At 37.6% G+C, this 21,520-nt stretch overlaps 2 protein-coding genes across 2 annotated transcripts; both read left to right on the top strand.

Annotated features, from left to right (window-relative positions):
• Nucleotides 1–6,000: 6,000 nt before the first annotated feature.
• Nucleotides 6,001–9,574, top strand: LOC104437272 (gamma-glutamylcyclotransferase 2-1). The gene is made up of 9 exons (XM_010050189.3): nucleotides 6,001–6,284; nucleotides 7,372–7,491; nucleotides 7,616–7,692; nucleotides 7,900–7,956; nucleotides 8,280–8,336; nucleotides 8,463–8,503; nucleotides 8,714–8,785; nucleotides 8,871–8,950; nucleotides 9,048–9,574. The coding sequence occupies exons 2-9, from the start codon at nucleotides 7,383–7,385 to the stop codon at nucleotides 9,218–9,220; spliced, it is 666 nt and encodes a 221-aa protein (XP_010048491.2). The 5' UTR covers nucleotides 6,001–6,284; nucleotides 7,372–7,382; the 3' UTR covers nucleotides 9,221–9,574.
• Nucleotides 9,575–13,011: 3,437 nt separating this feature from the next.
• Nucleotides 13,012–17,908, top strand: LOC104437271 (proteasome subunit beta type-6). Its single transcript, XM_010050188.3, has 8 exons — nucleotides 13,012–13,316; nucleotides 13,511–13,587; nucleotides 13,923–13,978; nucleotides 14,865–14,937; nucleotides 16,181–16,292; nucleotides 16,897–16,970; nucleotides 17,312–17,386; nucleotides 17,495–17,908. The coding sequence occupies exons 1-8, from the start codon at nucleotides 13,205–13,207 to the stop codon at nucleotides 17,624–17,626; spliced, it is 711 nt and encodes a 236-aa protein (XP_010048490.1). The 5' UTR covers nucleotides 13,012–13,204; the 3' UTR covers nucleotides 17,627–17,908.
• Nucleotides 17,909–21,520: the final 3,612 nt, after the last annotated feature.

Genomic DNA, 21,520 nt, shown 5'->3' with positions numbered 1-21,520 from the left:
CCATGGCATCATCCATCACATTCCCCATGTCCATAAATTTTCTCATTTAATGGTTGTTGAGCAATTATGGTTGAGGATTTTGGAAGTTAAAGAGAGGAGGGAGGCAATAATTGTAGCTGAAATATCATGTATGCAATGAAAAAAGGGATTAATATCATTAACAATTTGAAATTGGTACACTATCTATATTTTTTTTTGTTGGCAGGGACTCTATCTATATTTATCCCAAGCTAAGTTTTATCCGACAAAAAATCTCAAATTGTTACACTTGACCTAGATCTATCATTCGCTAGTATTTCATTAAAAACATACATGTCAATGCATGCAGATTTTTCACGTCAATTCGTCTTGTAATCGTCTGTCATATCTCAATATTTACGCTTTTTGAAATGGAACCATAATAAAGGTAGATTTGAGCCATGGGTACTAGTTATGGAGGTACCCATTAGGGATTTTCAATTGACCAATCGATGTAAACTAGATAGTGCTATAATTGTGATAAGTATGTTAAAAGTGTCATATTTTTCGCATGTCACTCATTTAAGTACTATATTGATATAAAGTCAATCACTTGAATGTCATTTCCGGCAAACTATCTTATGTTGATTTTTTCTTAATTTTCCATTTTGACGTGGAACTTTTAAAAATAAATTGAAGTTTAATGTGAAAAATTTGTCTAACATGGCAAAAGTATAACAAACGTTATTGTTTCTTGCCATTTCTTTAAAATCTTCCCTAATTAGATGACATGTTCAATGCTTTGTGTCTGAAACTCGAAACTCGAACACCACCACAAAATAGTAGCAAGCTCTTGTTGAACCAAAGTGATCTCTCTCTCTCTCTCTCTCTCTCTATCTCTTAATTTACGGTATTCTCTTACACGCACTGACTTGCTCAGTATTATCCTCTCTCACTAGATAGAGACTAGAAAAGGAGACAATGTGAAAACAAAAATTAGGGCTTTGATGAATCTTGAAGTACAAAGACTAAAGTTAATTGATTTGTTGTCTTGCATGAGACTAGGAAAGGCACACTCTTCTCTTCTCTTACACATACTCACTTGCTCAGTATCGTCCTCTCTCACTAGATAGAGACTACAAAAGGCAACAACGTGAAAGCAAACGTTAGGGCTTTTGTTGAATCTGGAAGGACAAAGACTAAAGGATTGATTTGTCGTGTTGTGTAAGATACATTTGTTATCTTTTATCCACTGACCAACAAAATCGATGATTGCTTCATCCATTTCATGTGTAGGTGACAACGTGAAAGTAAACGTTAGGGCTTTTGTTGAATATGGAGGACAAAGACTAAAGGATTGATTTGTCGTTTTGCGTAAGATACATTTGTTATCTTTTATCCACTGACTAACAAAATCGATGATCGCTCCATCAATTTCATGTGTGGTCAAGTAAATGGTTTGTTGTGGTCGCTACTGTTTTATGTCCTCTCTCTCTCTCTCTCAATATTCAAGGCTTTGTCTTCTCTTCCATTACTTGCACTTGCTTGCTCTATATCATCCTCTCTCACAAGACAGAGACTAAAAAAGGCACAACGTGGTGGCAAAAATTAGGGCTTTTGATGGCTTGGAAGATAAAGATTGGAGGTAAGTGATTTGTTGTGTTGTGCGAGGTACATTTGCTATCTTATGTTCACTAGACAAAATCGACGATTGCTTAGTCAATTTCATGTCGTGATCAAGTAAACTGTCTATTGTAGCCATTGCTTTTTTATGTCCTCTTCTTGCCAATTTTAGTAATTAACTTATATTATGTCATTTTGTAGGTTAGAAAAAGAAGAGCAACTGAAGAATTTTCTCAAAGTTTGGCACTACAAAAAACACATGGTGCAATTGACAAAAGGCTAAGGGAATGGGCTCCACAGACGTGAATACGAGCACGACAACTTTGAATGTAAGTTTTCAAGGTGCTGTTAATTTAATGTATGTCATTTGATTGACATGGTAACTAATCAATGTTATATGATTGCAGCCTAGGAGAAGGTCTAAGGTGACCAAATCAAAAATCGGTTGCGTGTAGAACAAGAAGTCAAGGGCAAGTACAGATAAACAACCAATGGTAACTTGAGCGAAATCCAAGAGGAAGCAATCAAGTGCAACTCCAAAACTGATAATAGATAGGGCAGTTCAAAAATAGACACCAATAAAGACCCCAATATCGAGTCCATCACAATCAAATGCTCTCGAAGATATCACTGTACATCGATTTCAGCGTACTGCCACAGCGCCAAGACCAAACACCAAAAGACATGAAATTCCTAGCAAAAGAAACATTGAAGGATGTGCCCACAGTTGCGGTTATGAAGAAAGCAAGGATCGAATCACGTCAAGAGTCCATCCAAAAAAAGAAAAAAAAGGAAGTGAAAAGGAAAATGTTGTTTAGCTTGACTGATTGGAGGACCTAATGGGAGGGTTTATATCTTTTTTTCTTTTTTCTTTTGCTGAGTGACCATGTTTGTTTTATGTTTTTGTTGTTAGGTGTTTGATGTTCTTGCTACATTTTAGCTGGTGATATGTTTAGTTGCAATGTTGTTCGGTTAAAATGTTAAGAACGTCATCCTAGGATTGATGTAAGGATGTCATTATTTTGCTAGTGTAGAGATTATCCTTTGTCAATGATGCCCAGGTTGTGGAATAATGATTCTTATAAACTGTTATAGGATAACAAAGAATGAGAGAGACCTATGGAATCTTGATTAAGTTATTATAGGATGTGTTTAAGAAAGTGAAACCAATAACTTAAAAGCTTAAGTTGTCACTTTAAAAAATCGATGAGCCTAAGTGTTTACTTTTAAAAATTTATGGCACCGAAATGCCTACTTATGAAGTTATTGAAACTTTTGCTATCCTTCAACATCATACGCGGAAGTGACATTATTTGCCTTCTCAAGTGCTTACTTCTGCTGTAAATTAATGTCAGTCTGCTTTTCATTGAATAAATTATTAATAGCACTCAAGTAAGAGCGGCATGTTGTATAAAAGTTATAACACTCTTAATGTATTTATCACTGCAATAATTTGTATTTTGCAGATGGTCTTTGAGGAGGGCTCGTCTTCGTGGGAGAATTTTGTTTGAGATCATCTCGTTGGAGGGGTACTCCTATTTTCTTCTTTGTAGCTTCGAGGATGTGCCTGCCCTTTCTTAAGAACGCGGGCACTCCTTTTCGCAAAATGGCCTTTGCGATTGCCTATGGAAACATTTGTCTATTTTTCGTTTGCCATTGTGAACTATCTTCGAGATTTTGTTCCCAGAACCTCTAACTTTGTGCATCCACTGAAAAAGCTCTTACAAAAAAGGTCCTCCGCCTTGGAAAGAAGAACAGACCAAAACAAAGCGAAGTGCTGAAAGAAAAAGGAGTTATACGAGCATATGCCACTGATAAGTACCAGGCAGCTGTTCTCTTTGAAGAAATCAATAGCAAAAGACCAGTTAGCGATATTATAGATTCTTAAGATTTTCCATAAAATATTATCCTTTATGTTAGAGACAAGTATGGTATTATTGTTGATTATTTATATTAATCAAGATTGCACGAATATCTCATTTGATTGTGTATATCTTGATTGATATATATTACTTTAGATAGTTGTCTCATAAAGCATATATATAAGCTAATTTTATGTTCATTATAATATATCGAATCATACATAAATTCCTTAAATCTCTCTTTTGCGTTTTTCTTATCTAGAACAAGTTTCTGGGAATCGAGGCAAACTCCCAAGAGTGATGAGGGCAAGATGTAGCTCATCGAAAAAGGATATGATCAAATTGCTTCGGACTACTTCCGTTTAGATTAGAATAAAACCGGTTCATCCCTTTAAGAATTTGATCGAGTCCTAATAAAAAATTAGGTGTGTACACGGAAGCAATTGCCTTTTTAATATAGGACCACATTTATAAATGTGTATCTACTGTATAGGGCACATAATGAAGCAAAAGAGGCCCACTTTTACTTGGTCACCGAATGGCTCCTCAACAATATTCTTATCTTTAATGCAAGGACATGGATAACTCTTTATATTAATGTAAATAGGCCAACTGCAAATTTCAACTATATATATGATTGAAAGGGAATGAAAATTTGGGTTGAAAATGCCTGAGATTTTAAGATTTCCTTCCCCTTATTTCTCATAAAAAATTCTGCTTTTCTCTTCAATTTTTTGCCCCTCTTTCCCTCTATTCCCAAGCTATTGCAAAGCCTACGACAACTTGATACGGTTTCTTTTCAAACACAAACAAAAGCATAGTGCAGAAAGAGTATGCTAGAACTTACCTTATCTATTATGTGGTCCTTTTCACATTCTCATAAATGAAAAACACGTTTTTCTTCTATCCCCCGCCTATTGGTTAAAAAAATCATTTTTCAGAAGTAGTGTGAAGACTTTGAGATGTGTAGCTAAAAATGGATTTTGAGAAATAATGATCGATCATTGAAGTATGGGAGCCGACGTTTTTATCTAGCATCACTAGTCAAAAAGATTGAAAACAAAAATTAATCATCCACAACCACCCACTAAAAAACAAAGGGATTATAACATAAATGATCCTTAAATTTTGACCCATTTTGTAATACAATCCCTAACTTTTAATATGTTCATTGTGGTCCATAATTTTCACACATTGTGTAATTTTGCTCTTGAAAATTTTAATTTATTCAATATAATCTATAAACTTATAATAAATGATCAAATAAATTCCTAACTATGTGAAAATATCTCATGTTCTGATTTTATCAATTTAGTTCATGGATAATATTGAACAATTTCATATAGTCCAAAGACTAGTTCGAATATGTACTAAAAGTTGAGAAACTATATTAAACAAATTAAAAATTGAAAAACGATAGTGCATATTCGACTAAATTTCAAATACCACATTAAATATATTAAAATTTATGGATCATATTATACATTAAATTAGAGTTTAAGGATTATTTGTGTTATTTTTCAAATGGAACGAATAGAGCTAAAATCAAACCGATTATCTAAATGCCTTTTTGGATATTCCTGACTATTCATGGAATGTGAAAAGGAGATGAAGATTCATCTGTTCCGTAAGAAATCGAAGAATTTCTTGAAATATCTATAGTTTTCAGAGGAGTAGGAAATTATATTTATATATTTTTATGGAAATTTTGGTACAAAGAGTCCATGGGGACCTCATAAATAACAAATAAGAAAATATCGCACTTTTATGGTACATCGGTTGTACTCGCGACACTAGCATCGATGCATATGCTCATCGAGTGCTCTAAAACACTACTCGTGAGCAAGATTCTCTTTATTGTATACTAGCGCACATAACGCGATCATCGAAACTAGCATTGCTTTTAATAAATAGAGAGAAAATAATGAAAAGAGAAAAAAAATTAGAAAAGGGAAAAAAAAACAAAACAAAATAATTTTTTTTATTATGAAAAACCCTAAATTAAGACATCCGCGCGACAAATTTTCAAAAAAAAATCATAAATTAATATATTTATGACAAATTTACCCAAAATTAACTTATTCAACCGCAAAAAACCCAAAACTGATAAATTTGTGATAAATATACCCTTCGCTAAATCAAATTAATACTACAAAAAATCACAAAAATTGTAAACTGTGAAAAACGGAGCGTAAATATCAATCAATTATCACATGTTTTTTAACTTAATAATTTAATAGTAAAATTTAACGGAGGATAAATTTGTCACAAGTGTACTAATTTAGCATAAATTTATCAAAGGTATAACAGTTTGGAATTTTTAAAAAAAAAAATAATTTGGAGTAAATTTGTTACGCTTATACCAGGTTTGGGTTTTTCAAGTATTAACAAAAAAAAAAAAAACTCCTTGACTCTATGGATCATTCATGACAATGACAATGACATGGGGGACATGGGGGGCATGGATGGCATGATGGCATGCAAAGCGCAACCTTCTCCACCTCATGAAGGGTCGTCGTTCTCGCGTATAAATAGCCTTCCTTCTCCCCCTCGCCAACCCCTCTCTCTCTCTCTCCCAGCACCACCGTCCTGCGACGAGAGCGCACGCACGAAGTGAGAGAAAGTAGAGAGAGAGAGAGAGAGCGAGAGGGGGAGAGCGCAGACCGAAATTTCCAAGTTTTTCCGTGAATCTTAAGGCGCATTCCCCCCCTGCCTTGCTCCTTCCCCGAATCTCTCTCTCTTCGCTTCTCTCTCTATCCATCATCGCCGTCGCCGTCGCCGTCGTCGTCGGCTTCTGCGTCTTCTCAAGGAGAGATCCCCCTGTGATTTTCCGGCGGACCCGTAAGGACCCGTTACCCCTTTTGCTTTCTCCGTGGCGTTTTCTTCGGTCCCGCGATTCGGGTCGGCTTTTTTGGGTTCTGGGTTGTTTGTTCTGGTGGTCGATCGGTAGTGGTTTTCCTGCGCAGCGCTGTTCTGGGTCGCTGCTCTTTACGTTTCGCTGGCTAGATTAGATTAGACATTGCTTGAGCTCGAACGGGAGATATCGAGCTGCACCCGATGAGTCGACGGCTGCTGTTCGGCTCCATCTGAGGCAGAACGTATTGGTCTTTTCTCTTTGAGCTGTATTTTCCTCAGGATCCTGGCCTTTTGTGGTGAAGCTCTGTCTGGGTGAAGTAACAACTAGTTTAGAGATTGTACCTTGCATTGATACTTGAGAAAAAAATCCAGTTTTTGGTTGCTTGTGAGATTTGACGCGTTCCCTTCGTTTGTCTCATGTGTTTGTCGATTCTGTGGTCCTCAGAGCATGTGTTTGATTACTGGGTTTGTTTGGCTTTTCGAGCTTACAGGAGCCAGTAAATTGCCATTTCCAATTATTTGTTTCACCGACCGAACTTTTGAGTCTAAGGATTTAGGCAATTAATCTCGAGGCTGAATTTCTTGTTTCTGTTCATGGAGTACGCTGCAGACAATATTAGTTATGACCGCTCGAGAAATCAATCTTGAAGGCTTTTTTACAAGGAATCGGTGTAATGTTTGAAATTGGAGGTTGATTGTATATATCTTATACTTTGGAAGAATTTTCTCGGCTCTGGTTGACAAAAACCTTTCTTTGGGTGGTCATTGCCATAGTAGGGGTAGCTCTATTAGTTTTTACAGGACCTCATCTTGTTTATTGCACGTAGTTGAGAAGACCTAAGGGTGCAGTTAAAGTTTCCACACGGATCTCCATGTTGTCAATTGAATATTTTTCTGCGAACCCATTTGGTGTTTGGAAGTTTGTCTTCAGTGTAATAATGACCTTGGGATTATAGAGAGAGTGGTGACCTACCCTTTTGGTCTGCCAAAACAGACTTTAACGTTTGATGGTTTGAGCATTCTGTCTTGAGTGTTGTTTGTTGAAGGATTAATAACTGGAGTTCATTTGCAGGGTCTGCAAGGATGGTGTTTTGGGTTTTTGGTTATGGTTCACTGGTATGGAACCCTGGATTTGAGTTTGATGAGAAAATTAAAGGCTTTATCAAGAATTATAAGCGTGTGTTTGATCTTGGTAAGCCTTTGTTGATTGCAAAAGAACCATTGCATCCTTTTCAGAACAGCTTTAACTTGTATACCTGCTTACATACCACCGTGCATTGTTAGTAATTTGAACTCTTGATATTTCGTTGCAACAGCGTGCATTGATCATAGAGGCACGCCTGACCATCCTGCTAGGACATGCACTTTGGAAGAAGCTGAAGGATCCATCTGCGTAAGTATACTGTCCCTACAAAATCCAATGCATTCTCATACGGAGTTAAAGTGACAATCGATATAGAGCTCAACATGAAAAGGAAAATGAAAATGCTGTGCTCATATGCCATTTTCATATGAATAAATACTGATTCTGGTTATGGAAGCAGTTGCCTTCTATGTTTTCTGATAAACTCTCCTTCCTTCTGTTTCTCCTTATTTTCAGTGGGGTGTTGCGTATTGTGTGAGTGGTGACCCTGAAAAGGAAAGAGCAGCAATGGAGGTTTGTCTTCACAACTTCCATATCATTCAGTTTTTCCCCCTTTCAGCATTACCATGATTTGCAATGTAATTGCTTCACACTGGTGATTGCTATGACCTTAAAATTTGTCGATCGATGAAGTACTCCATGGAAGACCACCTTTTACACTTCCATCTCCCCACTCATGTTGTCATCATGGTTTTATTTTTTTTATTCTGTGTGTGTGTACGCGCATACGTGCACATGAGTTGGGCAGGATGAAATAGATAGAGTTGCATGTTAGTAAGTCAGGTTATATCTGGAAGCACCCTAATAGTAGCATTTTTTTTCTTCTTTGTTCACAGTATCTGGAGCGCAGAGAATGCGAGTACGACAAGAAGACTCTGGTTGATTTTTACAAGGTAAGGGTGTTTTACTTCAACTGTTATCATGTTTTTTTTCTGATTTTTTTTTGAAGTTGCACAATTTCTGCTCTGTATCTGGATTCTCCTAGTACATATCTCACTGGAGCATGATTCTTGAAACAGGAAGAGGATATGTCACAACCAACTTTGCAAGGAGTTATAGTGTAAGTGTCTCTATTATGTCTCTATCTCTATCTCTATCTCTATCTCAGTTGATGCTTGTTGAATCCTTTCTTTTTAGATTGTATACTTAAAGAAGATGCAATTCTTGGGGCAGTATGTGTCTTGTTTCAACTTATATGCTATAAGTCTTCGAAGCAAAACACAATAACTATGTCACAGTTATATGACCGTAGAATCATATGTTTTTGCAGCTTTACGTCCACTCCTGACAAAATATCAAACAAATATTATCTGGGTCCTGCTCCATTGGAGGACATGGCAAGGTAATTAAAACGGCAAAGTTTAACATGTTACTTTCTGTTAGGGTTCTGACATTTTTGTTAATCCCTTTCTGATTGTATTGTTTAGGCAAATTGCCACCGCTTTTGGACCTTGTGGAAACAATAGAGACTATCTGTTCCTATTAGAGAAGGCCTTGTTTGATATTGGTGAGCATTCATGCACATGCTTGAGCTCAAACAGCTATGCATTACCATTGTTCCTAGCAGGATCGAATTTTACTGATGTTGGGTAACTGTTGGACAGGGCATGAAGATGATCATATTATCGAACTCGCAAACGAAGTTAGGAAAGTTCTCGGGACTGTTGGGAAGATTGATAAGAAGTTGGTTGGGCCATCCCACATCCCATTAAAGGACAATGTTCCGTCCCTGATACTGCGTCCGCTTCAGGGAGCCATAGCCACAGATTCCTCATGAAGTAAAGCCGACGATCGGAGATGAGTGTAGCTCAGAGGCTCTCTCAACCCGATTACTAATGTCTTCACCAACTCTTCTACACTCTGAAACTGTTCTTTTGTATTCTTTTCAGCACTCAAATCAGACTTTTAATCTTACCACTGTGTTAACATGCCTAGGTTAGGCCTAATTTCTGAGTACCTAAGTTTAGGAATCCAATAAACTCAAATTATGGACCACGGAGAGAAATGGTGGTCTCATAGAGTACGCATTAGAGTGTTACAATTTGTTGTAATGCTGCCGGGAATGTCCTGTTTCTGTTCAAGCGAATTGCGAGTGTCTTCATTTTCATTTCAATCCTGGTTCGTGTTGCCAGGTATTGCACTAGATTCTACATACCCAACTGTGCAATATGTCTAATCTCCTCTTTACTATCATATTTACGGGAACTCTTCGCATTATCTCGTGACGAAACATGCAAATTCCGCCGCCAGAGAAAGTCCTAACAGAGAAAGTCCTAACGTCGGTGGAATCGTATGTGGGAATCTCGGATATTGAGATTTTTTTTTCTTTTAATTGGTCTTATTTTATTCTTACTCTAACACTCACCCCTAATATTAATTTTTTTTTTGGTCGATCTTACTTTACTCCTAATTTAATATTCACTCTTAGATTTCTGCCATATCTCTTTGTAAGGCGTCAAAATCCACTCCTAAAACTAAATCATCCCCATCTCAATTCCATGAGAAAGTGGGGATTCGAACCCCTCACCTTCCCCTTCCAAGTTGGAAAGGTGACCACTGAGGCAAAACCCCAGTGGTGAACCCCGATATTGATTAAAGAGTCAAGGACTCATAGCTTCTAAGGAGGGGCTCCGCTCTTTACAAACGAGGGCCCATTTCAGAATAAAATTGCGAGTGCCATGGACCCGAGAGTTAATACCTTCGAAAGGGACAAAAAAAAATTCCAACATCAACTAAAATGGCCTTCCATTTCTACAAGAGCCGTGCAACCGGTCCGATTCCGATGAAAATTGGGCTGACGCTCATGGAAATAGGTCTGGTTCCTGCTTCCAGTGGAGAGAGGTTCTGGAAGGTTACAACTTACAGGTTTTGCCCACCCAAAAATTGGTTAAAACCCATTTTATGAAGTTGGAATAAGATAGATTTATTTTTTAACAAGCTTAACTTCCCTGTTGTTTTATATTTTTGTTTACTTTGTATCAATATTTACTTCGAGTGATTTTGTTACTAATGCTGTTTTACCATAACTGCCATTTGTCTTGATTTAAAAAAAATAAAGCAAAAAAAAAAGAAGGAAAAATAGAAACCCATTTCCACGTAAACTTTGGAACTAGAGTAGACAAACGCGTAGGTTCTAAACAAATAGGGTAAATTCTAGTTTCCAAAAACTATGAATTAATTATAACTAGGCAGGTCTCAAATTTCAGACCTAGAACCTACTCACCCTGAAATTACTCATTTCTAAATTTTATATGGTCCGACCAAATTCCGACCAAATCTCCACCCACATTATGTCACATCACTTTTCAACAAGGGAAAAATTCAAAATGAAAAAGTACTTGATAGGAAAATTACAGAAAAGAACAAAACATGTGGAAAGGGCCTCATCAGGGTTCGGGATGGTGTCCATATATGCAGGGAGAAAATTAAAAAAAAAAATCATAAATCTATTATATGGATGCCAATTCCATTAGAAGTTTTTCAATTTAATCAAGTTCATACTAAATATTTTGACAATTTATTAATGTAGTCCTTCCGAACAATCATCAACATGTACGCTAGCCGTCAATCCTTACCCGTGGTTGAGCCCTCGCCTACAGCTAGTGAGGGGTGTGCTAGCCAGCCCTCCTCAGCCAATAGTGAAATTTATAAGGAAGTTTGCAACAATGGTCAATGTTAACATTAGTAATGCCACGTAAGATAATTAATGTCTAGGTTAGTGATTTCTAACCAAAATTGAGTGAAATGACTACATTGGCAAATTGATAAGAGATTTAAGATTAAATTGACCAATTTAAAATATCTAAGATTGAATTGGCAATTGTACAATAAATTTAAGACCTTTTCTTTTGGTAATTATCCCTTTATGGAGGTAGCCACCATTGCCAACTTACGTTGCTAGCCAATCATGCAACGGTTCTATTAATAACATCTTTACATTTTTCTTTTATGTTATATTTTGTTGCTGGACAGATTTGCCCTCAATAGAAGGAGGAAATTAATCACGTGACAAACAAGTGACAGGGTCTTTTGATGAAATATTAGTCTGAGCTGAAGTTAGGAGGACATCAGGACGGATTTTAATGATTCAAGAGGGATATTGTGGACCTTGATAGGCCACGGGGACACTTACAACATGTGCCAAGATCTAGAGGCAAGATGTGGGGTTTTTTTTTTTTTGGTCGGAAGATAGTTTTCATTACTAATTTGTTGCTGAGATGCAACTAAATTCGGAATCATTACATAATAAAATCCATAGTGAGCGAGGGGGATATAAAACCCAATTATGAGGAAGGCAGTTGTCCTCATGGATATGCAGGCTTATTAGCTTCTCTAGATACATAAGATACTAGACTCTCTTGAGTTGAGCCAGCAATACTCTGCAATCCTCCAAAATTACTTCCACCATCCATGGGCTCGATACTAAGCCCATTAAGTTCTCTACCATAGATTTACTGTCAATTTGTACTTCCATCTTGCAGTTCAATTGAATCTCTAGCACGATTGTTAAAAAAATTTAATCATTCTAATCAATATGCTTAATCTAGCTGTAGAAGATCTAAGGACCTCAGGTACAATAAAGCGATAAAAAGAAAATTCAGAGATTGGTCGTGTACAATTGCTTAGGGCAACTTAAAATGTTTTCTTCGTTTACTCTTTTTTTTTTTTCGTTTAAATTTTCCAACTCCCACCATATTCCTTCTATAAACAATTGAGTTTTCTCAAAACATGTAAATATGAATTTATTGGATCAATATGCAAATTTTTTTCATATTATTTTATAGGGTTAATAAATAAAAAATCATAAACTAATATATTTATGATAAATTTTATCATCCATTAATTGCCATTAAATTTTATCATCAAATTGTCAAGTTCGTGGACACATGGTAGTTGATATATCAATTTATGGTTCTTCATGATAAATTTTGTTATAAATATATTAATTTGAATTTTTTAATTAAAAAAATTAGTTTGGAGTAATTTTATAACAAATGTGACGTTTTTTTTTATGGTATCAATTTTTTTTAATTATAAAAGTAGGAATTGCTTTTTTCTGATTATAATTTCATAAGAAAAACACATTTTTTTCTTAAAAACTTATTTTCACGAGGGTAAATCTCATCATCAAACACGTTTGAAAGTTTGATGTTGGACAAAAAAAAATAGTAAGAATAACAGCTTAAAAGGAGCGAAAATAAATTAAATAGATGCGAAAGTCTCTTCTCCATCCCACCCAAAAAAAAAGAAAAGAAAAAGAGAAAATGCATTTTCACAATCAACCCATCTAACTTGCACAAACGCCACCGCGGCGAGTCGAAAAAGAGGGGGTTAAATCTTTCACCTTTGCCCTCTCCCTCCTTCCTTCTCTCACTCTTTCTCTCGATCTCCATTTCAAGAACTATCGAGTGTATTGGTTTAAGATTTTTATAATATTAATCCAAAAATATGAAAGTCTTTTTTTTTTTTCCACTAAAAGAAAATAAAAAACAGAAAAATTACAAGAGGAAGACAGAAAATGCAATTTTCACAATAAACCCATCTGACTTGCGCAGAACGCCAGCGCGAGTCGAAAAAGAGGGGGGTTAAAAAGCTTCCACCTTTGCCCTCTCCTTCCTTCCTTCCCTTCTCTCGCTCTGCATTCCATTCCAAGAACTCCCCCCAGCTTCGACCACCAGCAGAAGAAGAAGGCAACCTCGAGTCCCTTCCCTCGCCCGTCGCGCCTCCGCTAGGGTTTCCGATTCGACCCCCCTCGAAGGCAATGGAGCCCGGCCTCAACGACCTCAACGAGCCCCACTCGATGGGCACCACCATCATCGGCGTCACCTACAACGGCGGCGTCGTCCTCGGCGCCGACTCCCGGACCAGCACCGGTAAATCCCCCTCGCCGCTTCCCGCCCCGCGTCGGGCGGGCAATCTTGGGTGATGGGTTGTCAGTAGGATCTCTTGATGGATCTTGATATGCGAATCGATTGCTTTTTTTTGGCTGGACTGGACTGGCGGGGCTGGCGAGCTCGCGTTCGAATTTTGCTGATTCGTTTTGGGGGTTTTTTGTGTTTGCTGGTAGGGATGTATGTTGCCAACCGGGCGTCGGACAAGATCAGCCAGCTGACGGATAATGTGTACGTTTGCCGCTCCGGATCGGTGGGTTCTTTTCCCCCCCTTTTTCTCTCCGGGGCGTTGGGTTTTTGGGTCGATTCGTGGTACCCCTTTTGCGTCGGTCCGCCGTCGGAAGATTCTTTTTTTTTGGATGTCGGGAAGTGGCTTGAAGTGCTTTCTTGTGGAGAAAGATTAAATCTTGCATTGAAATTTTGAATGCGGTCGTTCCCTGTTTCCCTGAATTCGCAATTGGTCTGAAATTTAAGCCGATCATCACTCCGTCTCTTTATAAATGGAGAATTATCTCTTTTGGTTGCTGTCGTCGACGACCGCTTGTGGGTTGGAGATAATCTGAAAGATTCAGTTTCTGTTCTTTGCAGGCGGCAGATTCTCAGGTTCTCTCGGACTATGTCCGTTATTTCCTCCATCAACACACGTGAGTTATCGTTTTGTGCTTGCTATCCTGTACATCATTTTTGCCCTTAGAAGTTGGTATTGGCGCCTTAAGACTTAAAAGTTGTGGCTTTCTGTAGAACATTCGGATATGCTTTGATGCATATGTAATGAAGTATTGGAATGTGCATTGAAGGATGTTTATTGGTCATGGTGTGGTGCATGCAACTTATTTTCAGGATGGCTCATAGAGGGAGCTTTTTTGTTCTTTTTGCTTCAGTAGAACTGCAGAGTTCTTGATTTTGTTTACTGTCGTCATTTACTCATCCTAAAATACCTCCCCAAAGTGTCCTTCCTTGTTGTTAACGTTGACTAACTATTCTCGAATGAGTCATTCCTGGTTTTGTGGCGTTGACACAATTTGACCATTGTCTTCAGTCAGTACTTGCATATAAGGCTAAGTTGAAAAACCCTCAAGTAGAAGTATGGAAGTTCTTCTCTTTGTCATGAGTCATTCCTACATATTGATGTTGAAGTGGATGGGATACTGATGGGCATCTTGGAATTTTCCTTCTTCTTCTTCTTCTTCTTATTTTTTTATTTTTAATTTTTGGTAATCCAGCCAGATACAGTTGTTATTTTAATGGCAGGCTGTCACTTTCTGCATACGTCAAGTTATTAACATTATTCAGTTTCATCTACTGATATAGAGATATGTTTGGTGGCTAGCAGTTAATTCGCTGCATTTTATATCGGTGTCGAGTTGGTAAACATCCTTCAGTTTCGTTTGATGATGCAGAGTTATTGTATATCAATTTCAGTTTTCCACAAATGCATCGATCCCTAATTTATTTGACAGTTCGAGTTCATGTGTATGATCTATGATATGGATTTTATTGCAGTGTAATGATATATTTCTTTCCATGCAGTATACAGCTGGGTCAGCCTGCAACTGTCAAAGTTGCTGCAAATCTTGTCAGGCTGATATCTTACAATAACAAGGTGCATACTTTAGATCTTATTGTATCTTTGAGGTTTCTGGTACTAGCATCAATATTTGCGTGTACACCCTAATTCCTAAGTTCCTTATCATCCTGAAACATGGTGTACATTTGCATTTTCCTTGAATGAATACCTTAGTTAGCATCAGGCATTGGTCGCAAAGTCCAGAGTTGAGAGTTAATTTTATGCTAAGACGATAGAGGTGGCAAGTTATTGACGAAATGCAGTGACAAATTTGAATTTCTGAGTGCAATTGTAGCTTGCTTGTTGGTGCCAAATTGATGTCCAGCATGCATATATGTGCGGAAGCAGTGGCATTGGTAATTGATGAATTGTAACTCAGGAGTGTGCTAATTATCGTATCACTCCTACTGCATTGTAGGGAATATTCTTTCTGATTTTTCATTTCAAGGACAATAAAGTTTTTGGTTTTAATTTTAAATTGTCCTTTGTCAATTCATATACCTCTTCTCAGTCTATTAATTTATTTGGGCTTTTCACGTATTAACGTATTGGAATATGATTTCCATGGGCTGGTTGGAGAAATTTGAAGTTCTTGATGATTAAGCCGGTTCAGTTCGACACTGACTCTGCCAAACTGAGCTCAAGGCATGACTTATTATTGACGTCCTCGGATCTTGCCATCTGCATGGGATTGCAGTTATATTTTGTTGACGAGAAGATGTTTACAACTTCATATAGCCATAAAGGACATCATCAGCTCATGAGTGCATTCTTTGATCAGTTTTGTGCTAAGCTGCTGTGAAATACTTTATGCTTGAGAATGCTATGATAGCTTATTTTTTTGATAAATCATTTATAAAGGTTATCTAGGATGCATTGGTAGTTGGCAGTATCCTCCAAATGTAAACTTAAAACATGCTTGAAATGCTTGAGCCTATTCTTTTGAGCTACTTCAGTAACAAAGCTCTTGTTTTGGTATTACTTAACTGGAGTTGTTAAGTGAAGATGTTATGTAAGTTGTTTGACTAGATTCCAATGTAGTTTGGGGACCACCTTGGATGAAGACGTCAGAAGTCCAAACATAGTACATATTTAGCAGAGAATGACTTTCAAGTTCTTTGATTTTTGAATATGGATATACATGTGGAAGGTATTTAAACAAAAGAAAATAATTTGTACTAGTTCAACTCCTTTGTGGATTTTGTCATTAGACTTTGATATTCCTGATTTGAACATGAGCAACTACACTTACTAAGATTGAACTTTTGGGAAATGGCAGAACATGTTGCAAACTGGACTCATAGTTGGTGGATGGGACAAGTATGAAGGTGGTAAAATCTACGGAATTCCTCTCGGTGGTACAATTGTAGAGCAGCCTTTTGCTATTGGAGGTACTTTAATATCTATAATTGAAATGACTTCTTTTTGACTTAAAATCGCCAGTGAAAATGCGACAGTGTTAATGGACCTAATTTCTCTGGATTGCTAAACCTATGAGAAATTTTTTTACTGAGTGTGACATGGCCATTTTGGCAAATTGCATTTCTCCTTTGATAAAGATTAGTCAATTTGTCAGTTTTCGTGGTTGGTCAGTCTAATGAGCTTGGAATAGGAGCGGCATGTTCCATCCAGTTTCTTTTGCCCTAGGTTGGAGGGGGACGCTTTTCTGCTTTGTTGCAGGAGTGGGGGTTGTTTTGTGGTTTTCAAATGTAGTGCTTTAGAGAAATGTCATTTCTGCAAGTCCTTCAAATTCTGTTCTAGATTTATAGCTTATCGACTAGTTTGATTCTTTTTGCTGCATCCGACAGAGTCCCATCTTCCTGTTATTGGCAGTTCAGGAAGTGAACTTCACTTCTTTAATTATGCCGTTTATTCTCGCTTACATTGGTGGCAGAGACTTCTAAGAATTGCGGATGCTCTAGTGTCAAATTTCAAGAGTACAATATATGGAAGTTATTATCTTTTGTCTCTGCATAACCTAGATGACTTCTTCAGGATCTGGCTCCAGCTACTTGTATGGATTCTTTGATCAAGCTTGGAAAGAAGGGATGACCAAGGAGGAGGCTGAGGTATGTAGATGATGATGAACCAGTTCATAGCTAAGCCTTGAAATTTGGTTATTTCATATGCAGAATCACATGTTGACAGAGCATTGTCGTGGACATTCTCATAGAGCTAATTTTTAAGAGTTAATTTGGCTACTGTTGTTTCTTTTGTCAAACGAATTCTGAGATTGCTATTGAGAGCTGTTCTTTTAGTTGTGTATTCATGATCTTAATTGATGAGGGATAAAGGAAAAGCAGGTAGCCTGTAAATAAACAAGAGTCAGCAAAAGATAATGAGGCCGTTTTGATTTGTCCTCATTTTCGGCCCTTATTCTCTCTTAGTTCCTTGCACTGCCCTTTTGCAGCAACTGGTGGTCAAGGCTGTTTCCCTTGCAATTGCACGAGATGGTGCTAGCGGTGGTGTTGTTCGCACTGTTACTGTAAGATTTCTTCTTCGTACTTTCAACCATTCCAGTTAAACTCAACTCTTGCAACGCGACTGCGGCCCATTTGCTAAAGAACCCTTCTTTTCGTTGGTGCACTTTCAGATAAATTCTGAGGGAGTGACTAGAAACTTCTACCCTGGTGACACCCTTCCGCTGTGGCATGAGGAGCTGCCAGCCCAGAACTCACTGCTGGATATTCTGAGTGCTCCCAGCCCCGAGCCAATGAGCACTTAAATTGGCAGAGCGCAGGATGCAAGTTTTAGCCTATGTCAAATCTCTCTTTCCCTGTTGTTCCAAAACAGGATCTCTGTGCAACTCTTTGCAGACTGTATACAGCACCTGTGTCGTTGGCGCATGGAATATCTTTTACTGTGTAGAGTCATTGATGATTAACTCCATTCAAGTTGCTTGGCTGCTGATGGCTTTTGTTGTTTGTGGGTTATGATGACTACAAGAGAATCAGTGAATCAAGTAAAATGAATGACATCATGACTGGATTTAATTTCTCCTGACAAATGAATGGTCTAGAACGTTTCATTATATTTGGCCTTATAATATGTTGAACAGTGAAAATATTACTTATTTTTAGTCTATTAAAACCTTTCCTGATGAAAAGCAATGCTTGGTTAGAAAATGACAATCTTTTTTAATTTTACGACACTTTCATTAAACAATGCATTTCATGGTATGTAAAGGACGAGATCGAAAGGAGAAAATTATGGGAATCAGTACATTTGTGTTAATTTTAATGAAATTGATATTAGAGTCTGGATCCATAATTTTTGGTAATATCAAAAGCTTGTTACTTACGAGCCAGCTTTGTAACGATTCTGTTCCCTAAATCGATTACGATAGCAACGGATTCTTTTTTTATTCTCGTTCCTAACCGATTCGAGTAAAAACACGTGTTTGGTAACCTGTTCAAAATTTTTTATTCGGAATACAGAATTGCGTTTTAGCACCGTATTAATTGATTCTCGTTCCAAATTAATTTCTTTTGATTTTTAAATAAATTTTAAATAATTTCTTTTGATTTTTAAATAAATTTTAAATAATTTCTTTACTTTTTTTTTTTTTTTTTTTTTTCTTTTTTTTCTTTTTTTTTTTTTTCCTATTCTTCTTCTTCTTCATTTGGCCGGTCGCGGACCGCGGACGGCGACCGAGCGAGGGCCTCACGCTCACCGGCGCCGCCGGCCCTCGGGTCGAGGTCTTGCCGTCGCCGAGCCTCGCCGGCAACCGGGCGAGGCTCGCCCGGCCCGCCGAGGCTCGGCCTCGCCCAGGGCGAGGCCGAGCCTCGCCGATGGCCAGCCGGCCTCGCCCGGCCTCGGCGAGGCCGCTTGGCCACCCGGCGGGCCGGGCGAGCCTCGCCGATGGCCAGCGAGCCTCATCGGCAGCTCGGGCGAGGCTCGCCCGGCCACGGCGAGGCTCGACCTCGCCCGAGCCGGCGAGGCCGAGCCTCGCCACCGCCGGCGAGGCTCGCCGGCCACCGGCGAGGCTTGCCCGGCCCGTCGGTGGCCTCGGCCGCGGCAGCCGGGCGAGGCCGGCTGCCACCGGCGAGGCCGGGCCTCGCTAGTCTGGCGAGGCCGAGCCTCACCGGTGGCCGGGCTTGCCTCCGCGAGCTCGCGGACCTCGCCCGGCTTCGGGCGAGCCTCCGGCGATCTTGCCCCGGCGGCCCGGACTTGACTCAGACCGGCGGTGGCGGCAAAGAGCGGCGGCGGATGGCGGCGGCGATGGCGAATGGCAACCGAGATGATAAAAGAGAAGAAGAAGGTTTTACCGTTTTGATTCTTTTTTTCGATTCTCGGACGAGAATCAAATTTTTTTATTCTCAAATCTTGTCCAAAATTGTTCCCGAACAAAAAATTTACCAAACGCGATTCTCGTCCCAAACGATTCCCGGAACAAAAAATCGAATCAAAGACTTTGTTGGGCAAGTTGCCAAACAGGCCCTTACGAGCGCTTTTTAAATTCTAGCAAAGCGGTTCTTAGTGATGTCGAATGTACTTGGGTTAATATCATGGAAAGTCCTAAAGTGGCATATTTATAATAAATTTACTGCAAATTAATGCTTTGATCACAAAAAAATCTCAAATCGATATACATTTGATAAGTTTTCTGCAAATTAATATACTTATGACTAATTTACCGTATGTTAGTTTTGTTTACATTTTATTATTAAACTGCTAAGTTAGATAACACGTGTTTGGGATTTTACTTTTCATTTGTCACATTTGTATCAATTTTATGATTTTTTGTGGTAATAAATGGGTATATGTCACAAATGTATCGGTTTGGGTCACAAAAATTAGTTTAGATAAATTTGTCACAAGTGTATCAATTTTAAATTTTTTGTAGTAATTTGAGGTAAATTTGCTATAAATGTATTAATCTTGAGTTTTTCATGATAAAAAAATTAGTTTTAGATAAATTTATTACATATGTACTAGTTTAAAGTTTTTTTATGGTATTAATCAAATATAATTTCAAGAAATCTCAATTAATTTTGTAATGAAAAGGAAGGGCTTTTAGATAGAAATGATTTGTAATCTTTTGGCACCAAATGTTTCTTCAATTGATAAAAAAAAAAAAATTATAGATAGGCAAATAAGTTTTCTGATTATGAAAAAAAAAAAAATTATGGTTTCAAGATAATAGTTATGTTAATTTTAATTTTTGAAATAATCAAATTACATCCATGGCCGTCCAAACGGTAATTTCAAGTGAAACTGTTATTTTGCTTTAAAAGCCAATAGTAATTGTTTCTATAAAGGAAACCAATCGGCCTTTAACAATCCTTCTAAGTCATTTTTTTCTACCGGTAGATTTGGAAACTTGCCCTCTTTTTTTTTTTTTTTTTTTTTTTTTGGTTCGTTTTCTCGTTGGATAAGCTTCATTTGTGATCATTAAATTATAGTTAATTTTAAAATCAAGTCACTAAAACTTAACTTCGATAATCCGATGTACCAAAATTTTCTTCCTTAGTGTTGCACTTTTGACAATAATCCAACTAATTTTTTGGCTAGTGTCCTAATGACATTAATATGAATCACAATAATTAGATATATCATTATTTTGCAAAAATAATTCAATTTTTGCACATCATATTATGCTATTTTTACCCCCAAAAAGGGTTCGAACGGGATTGAGACCTACCTCAACAACTATTGGAGTGGGTGAGAACTCTACCAAGGACAAGTGAGGAAGCCTAATACCAATAATACATCTAAGTCCAGGTCCGTCTTTTCAGACCTATTAAGATTTCTTGGGATTGAGAATAGCATGGGCAATTGAATTCAAATTTGTGACCTTCAACTTGAAAACCAAGTCTTGAATCACCGTATCAATCATTTGGTGGATTCCCAATTAGAACATTGGCACTTAAAAGAGAATTGATTTATGATGATTCATTGTAATCAATTGTATAATAACCATAGAAATGAGGTAGTACACTGCAATAGTGCACCTTAAAAATCTCTTGCCAATATCTAGGCAACGGAACATTGAACATTGTCACCAACCTCACCACTTTCGTCGATTCTTTTAGCATAATGATAAACTTGATACCATATATAGCAAACTCATAATTTATAGGTATAACCAAAAAACATATTACAAATGACGTAAAATAGGAAGTTTAGAAATCAATGGTGCCATGTCAATAAAAAAAGGGGAAAAAAAAGTTAAGAAAACCTTCAAATTTCACTAAACAAATTATATAAAATTTTTGTTCAAATACATATTAATTCAATTCCTTTATTTTGAACCCATATATCTTCACTGCAATTACGCGTGATATTTTGGACAGTCTTTTACTACCTAAAGATGTACCATATATCCTCCAAACCACCTTAGGTCGAGGTAAACTAACACGAATTCAACCAAGTTGTTCCTCCTTAACATGTTGACTTTAAACCCCATCGACCAAATCAATGTCAACAGAAGTCAAAAGCCCTTCTATAATTCCTTTATGCTGTAAGCAGCTTCGGGGATATGACAAAATAAATCAGAGTTAATTTTTTTTTTCTTTTTGGCACGAAACGATTGAGGACGCTACTATTTAAAACAGAAAAAAAGATAAGAAAAAAGGAGACATCTTTCGTCGCTTGAAGATAAGAGAGAGGGCTTCTT

Source organism: Eucalyptus grandis, chromosome 3 (genome assembly GCF_016545825.1).
Source record: "Eucalyptus grandis isolate ANBG69807.140 chromosome 3, ASM1654582v1, whole genome shotgun sequence".
Lineage (NCBI taxonomy): Eukaryota > Viridiplantae > Streptophyta > Magnoliopsida > Myrtales > Myrtaceae > Eucalyptus > Eucalyptus grandis.
The sequence above is the reverse complement of the archived record's forward strand: the minus strand, read 5'-3'. Positions and strand labels throughout refer to the sequence as shown.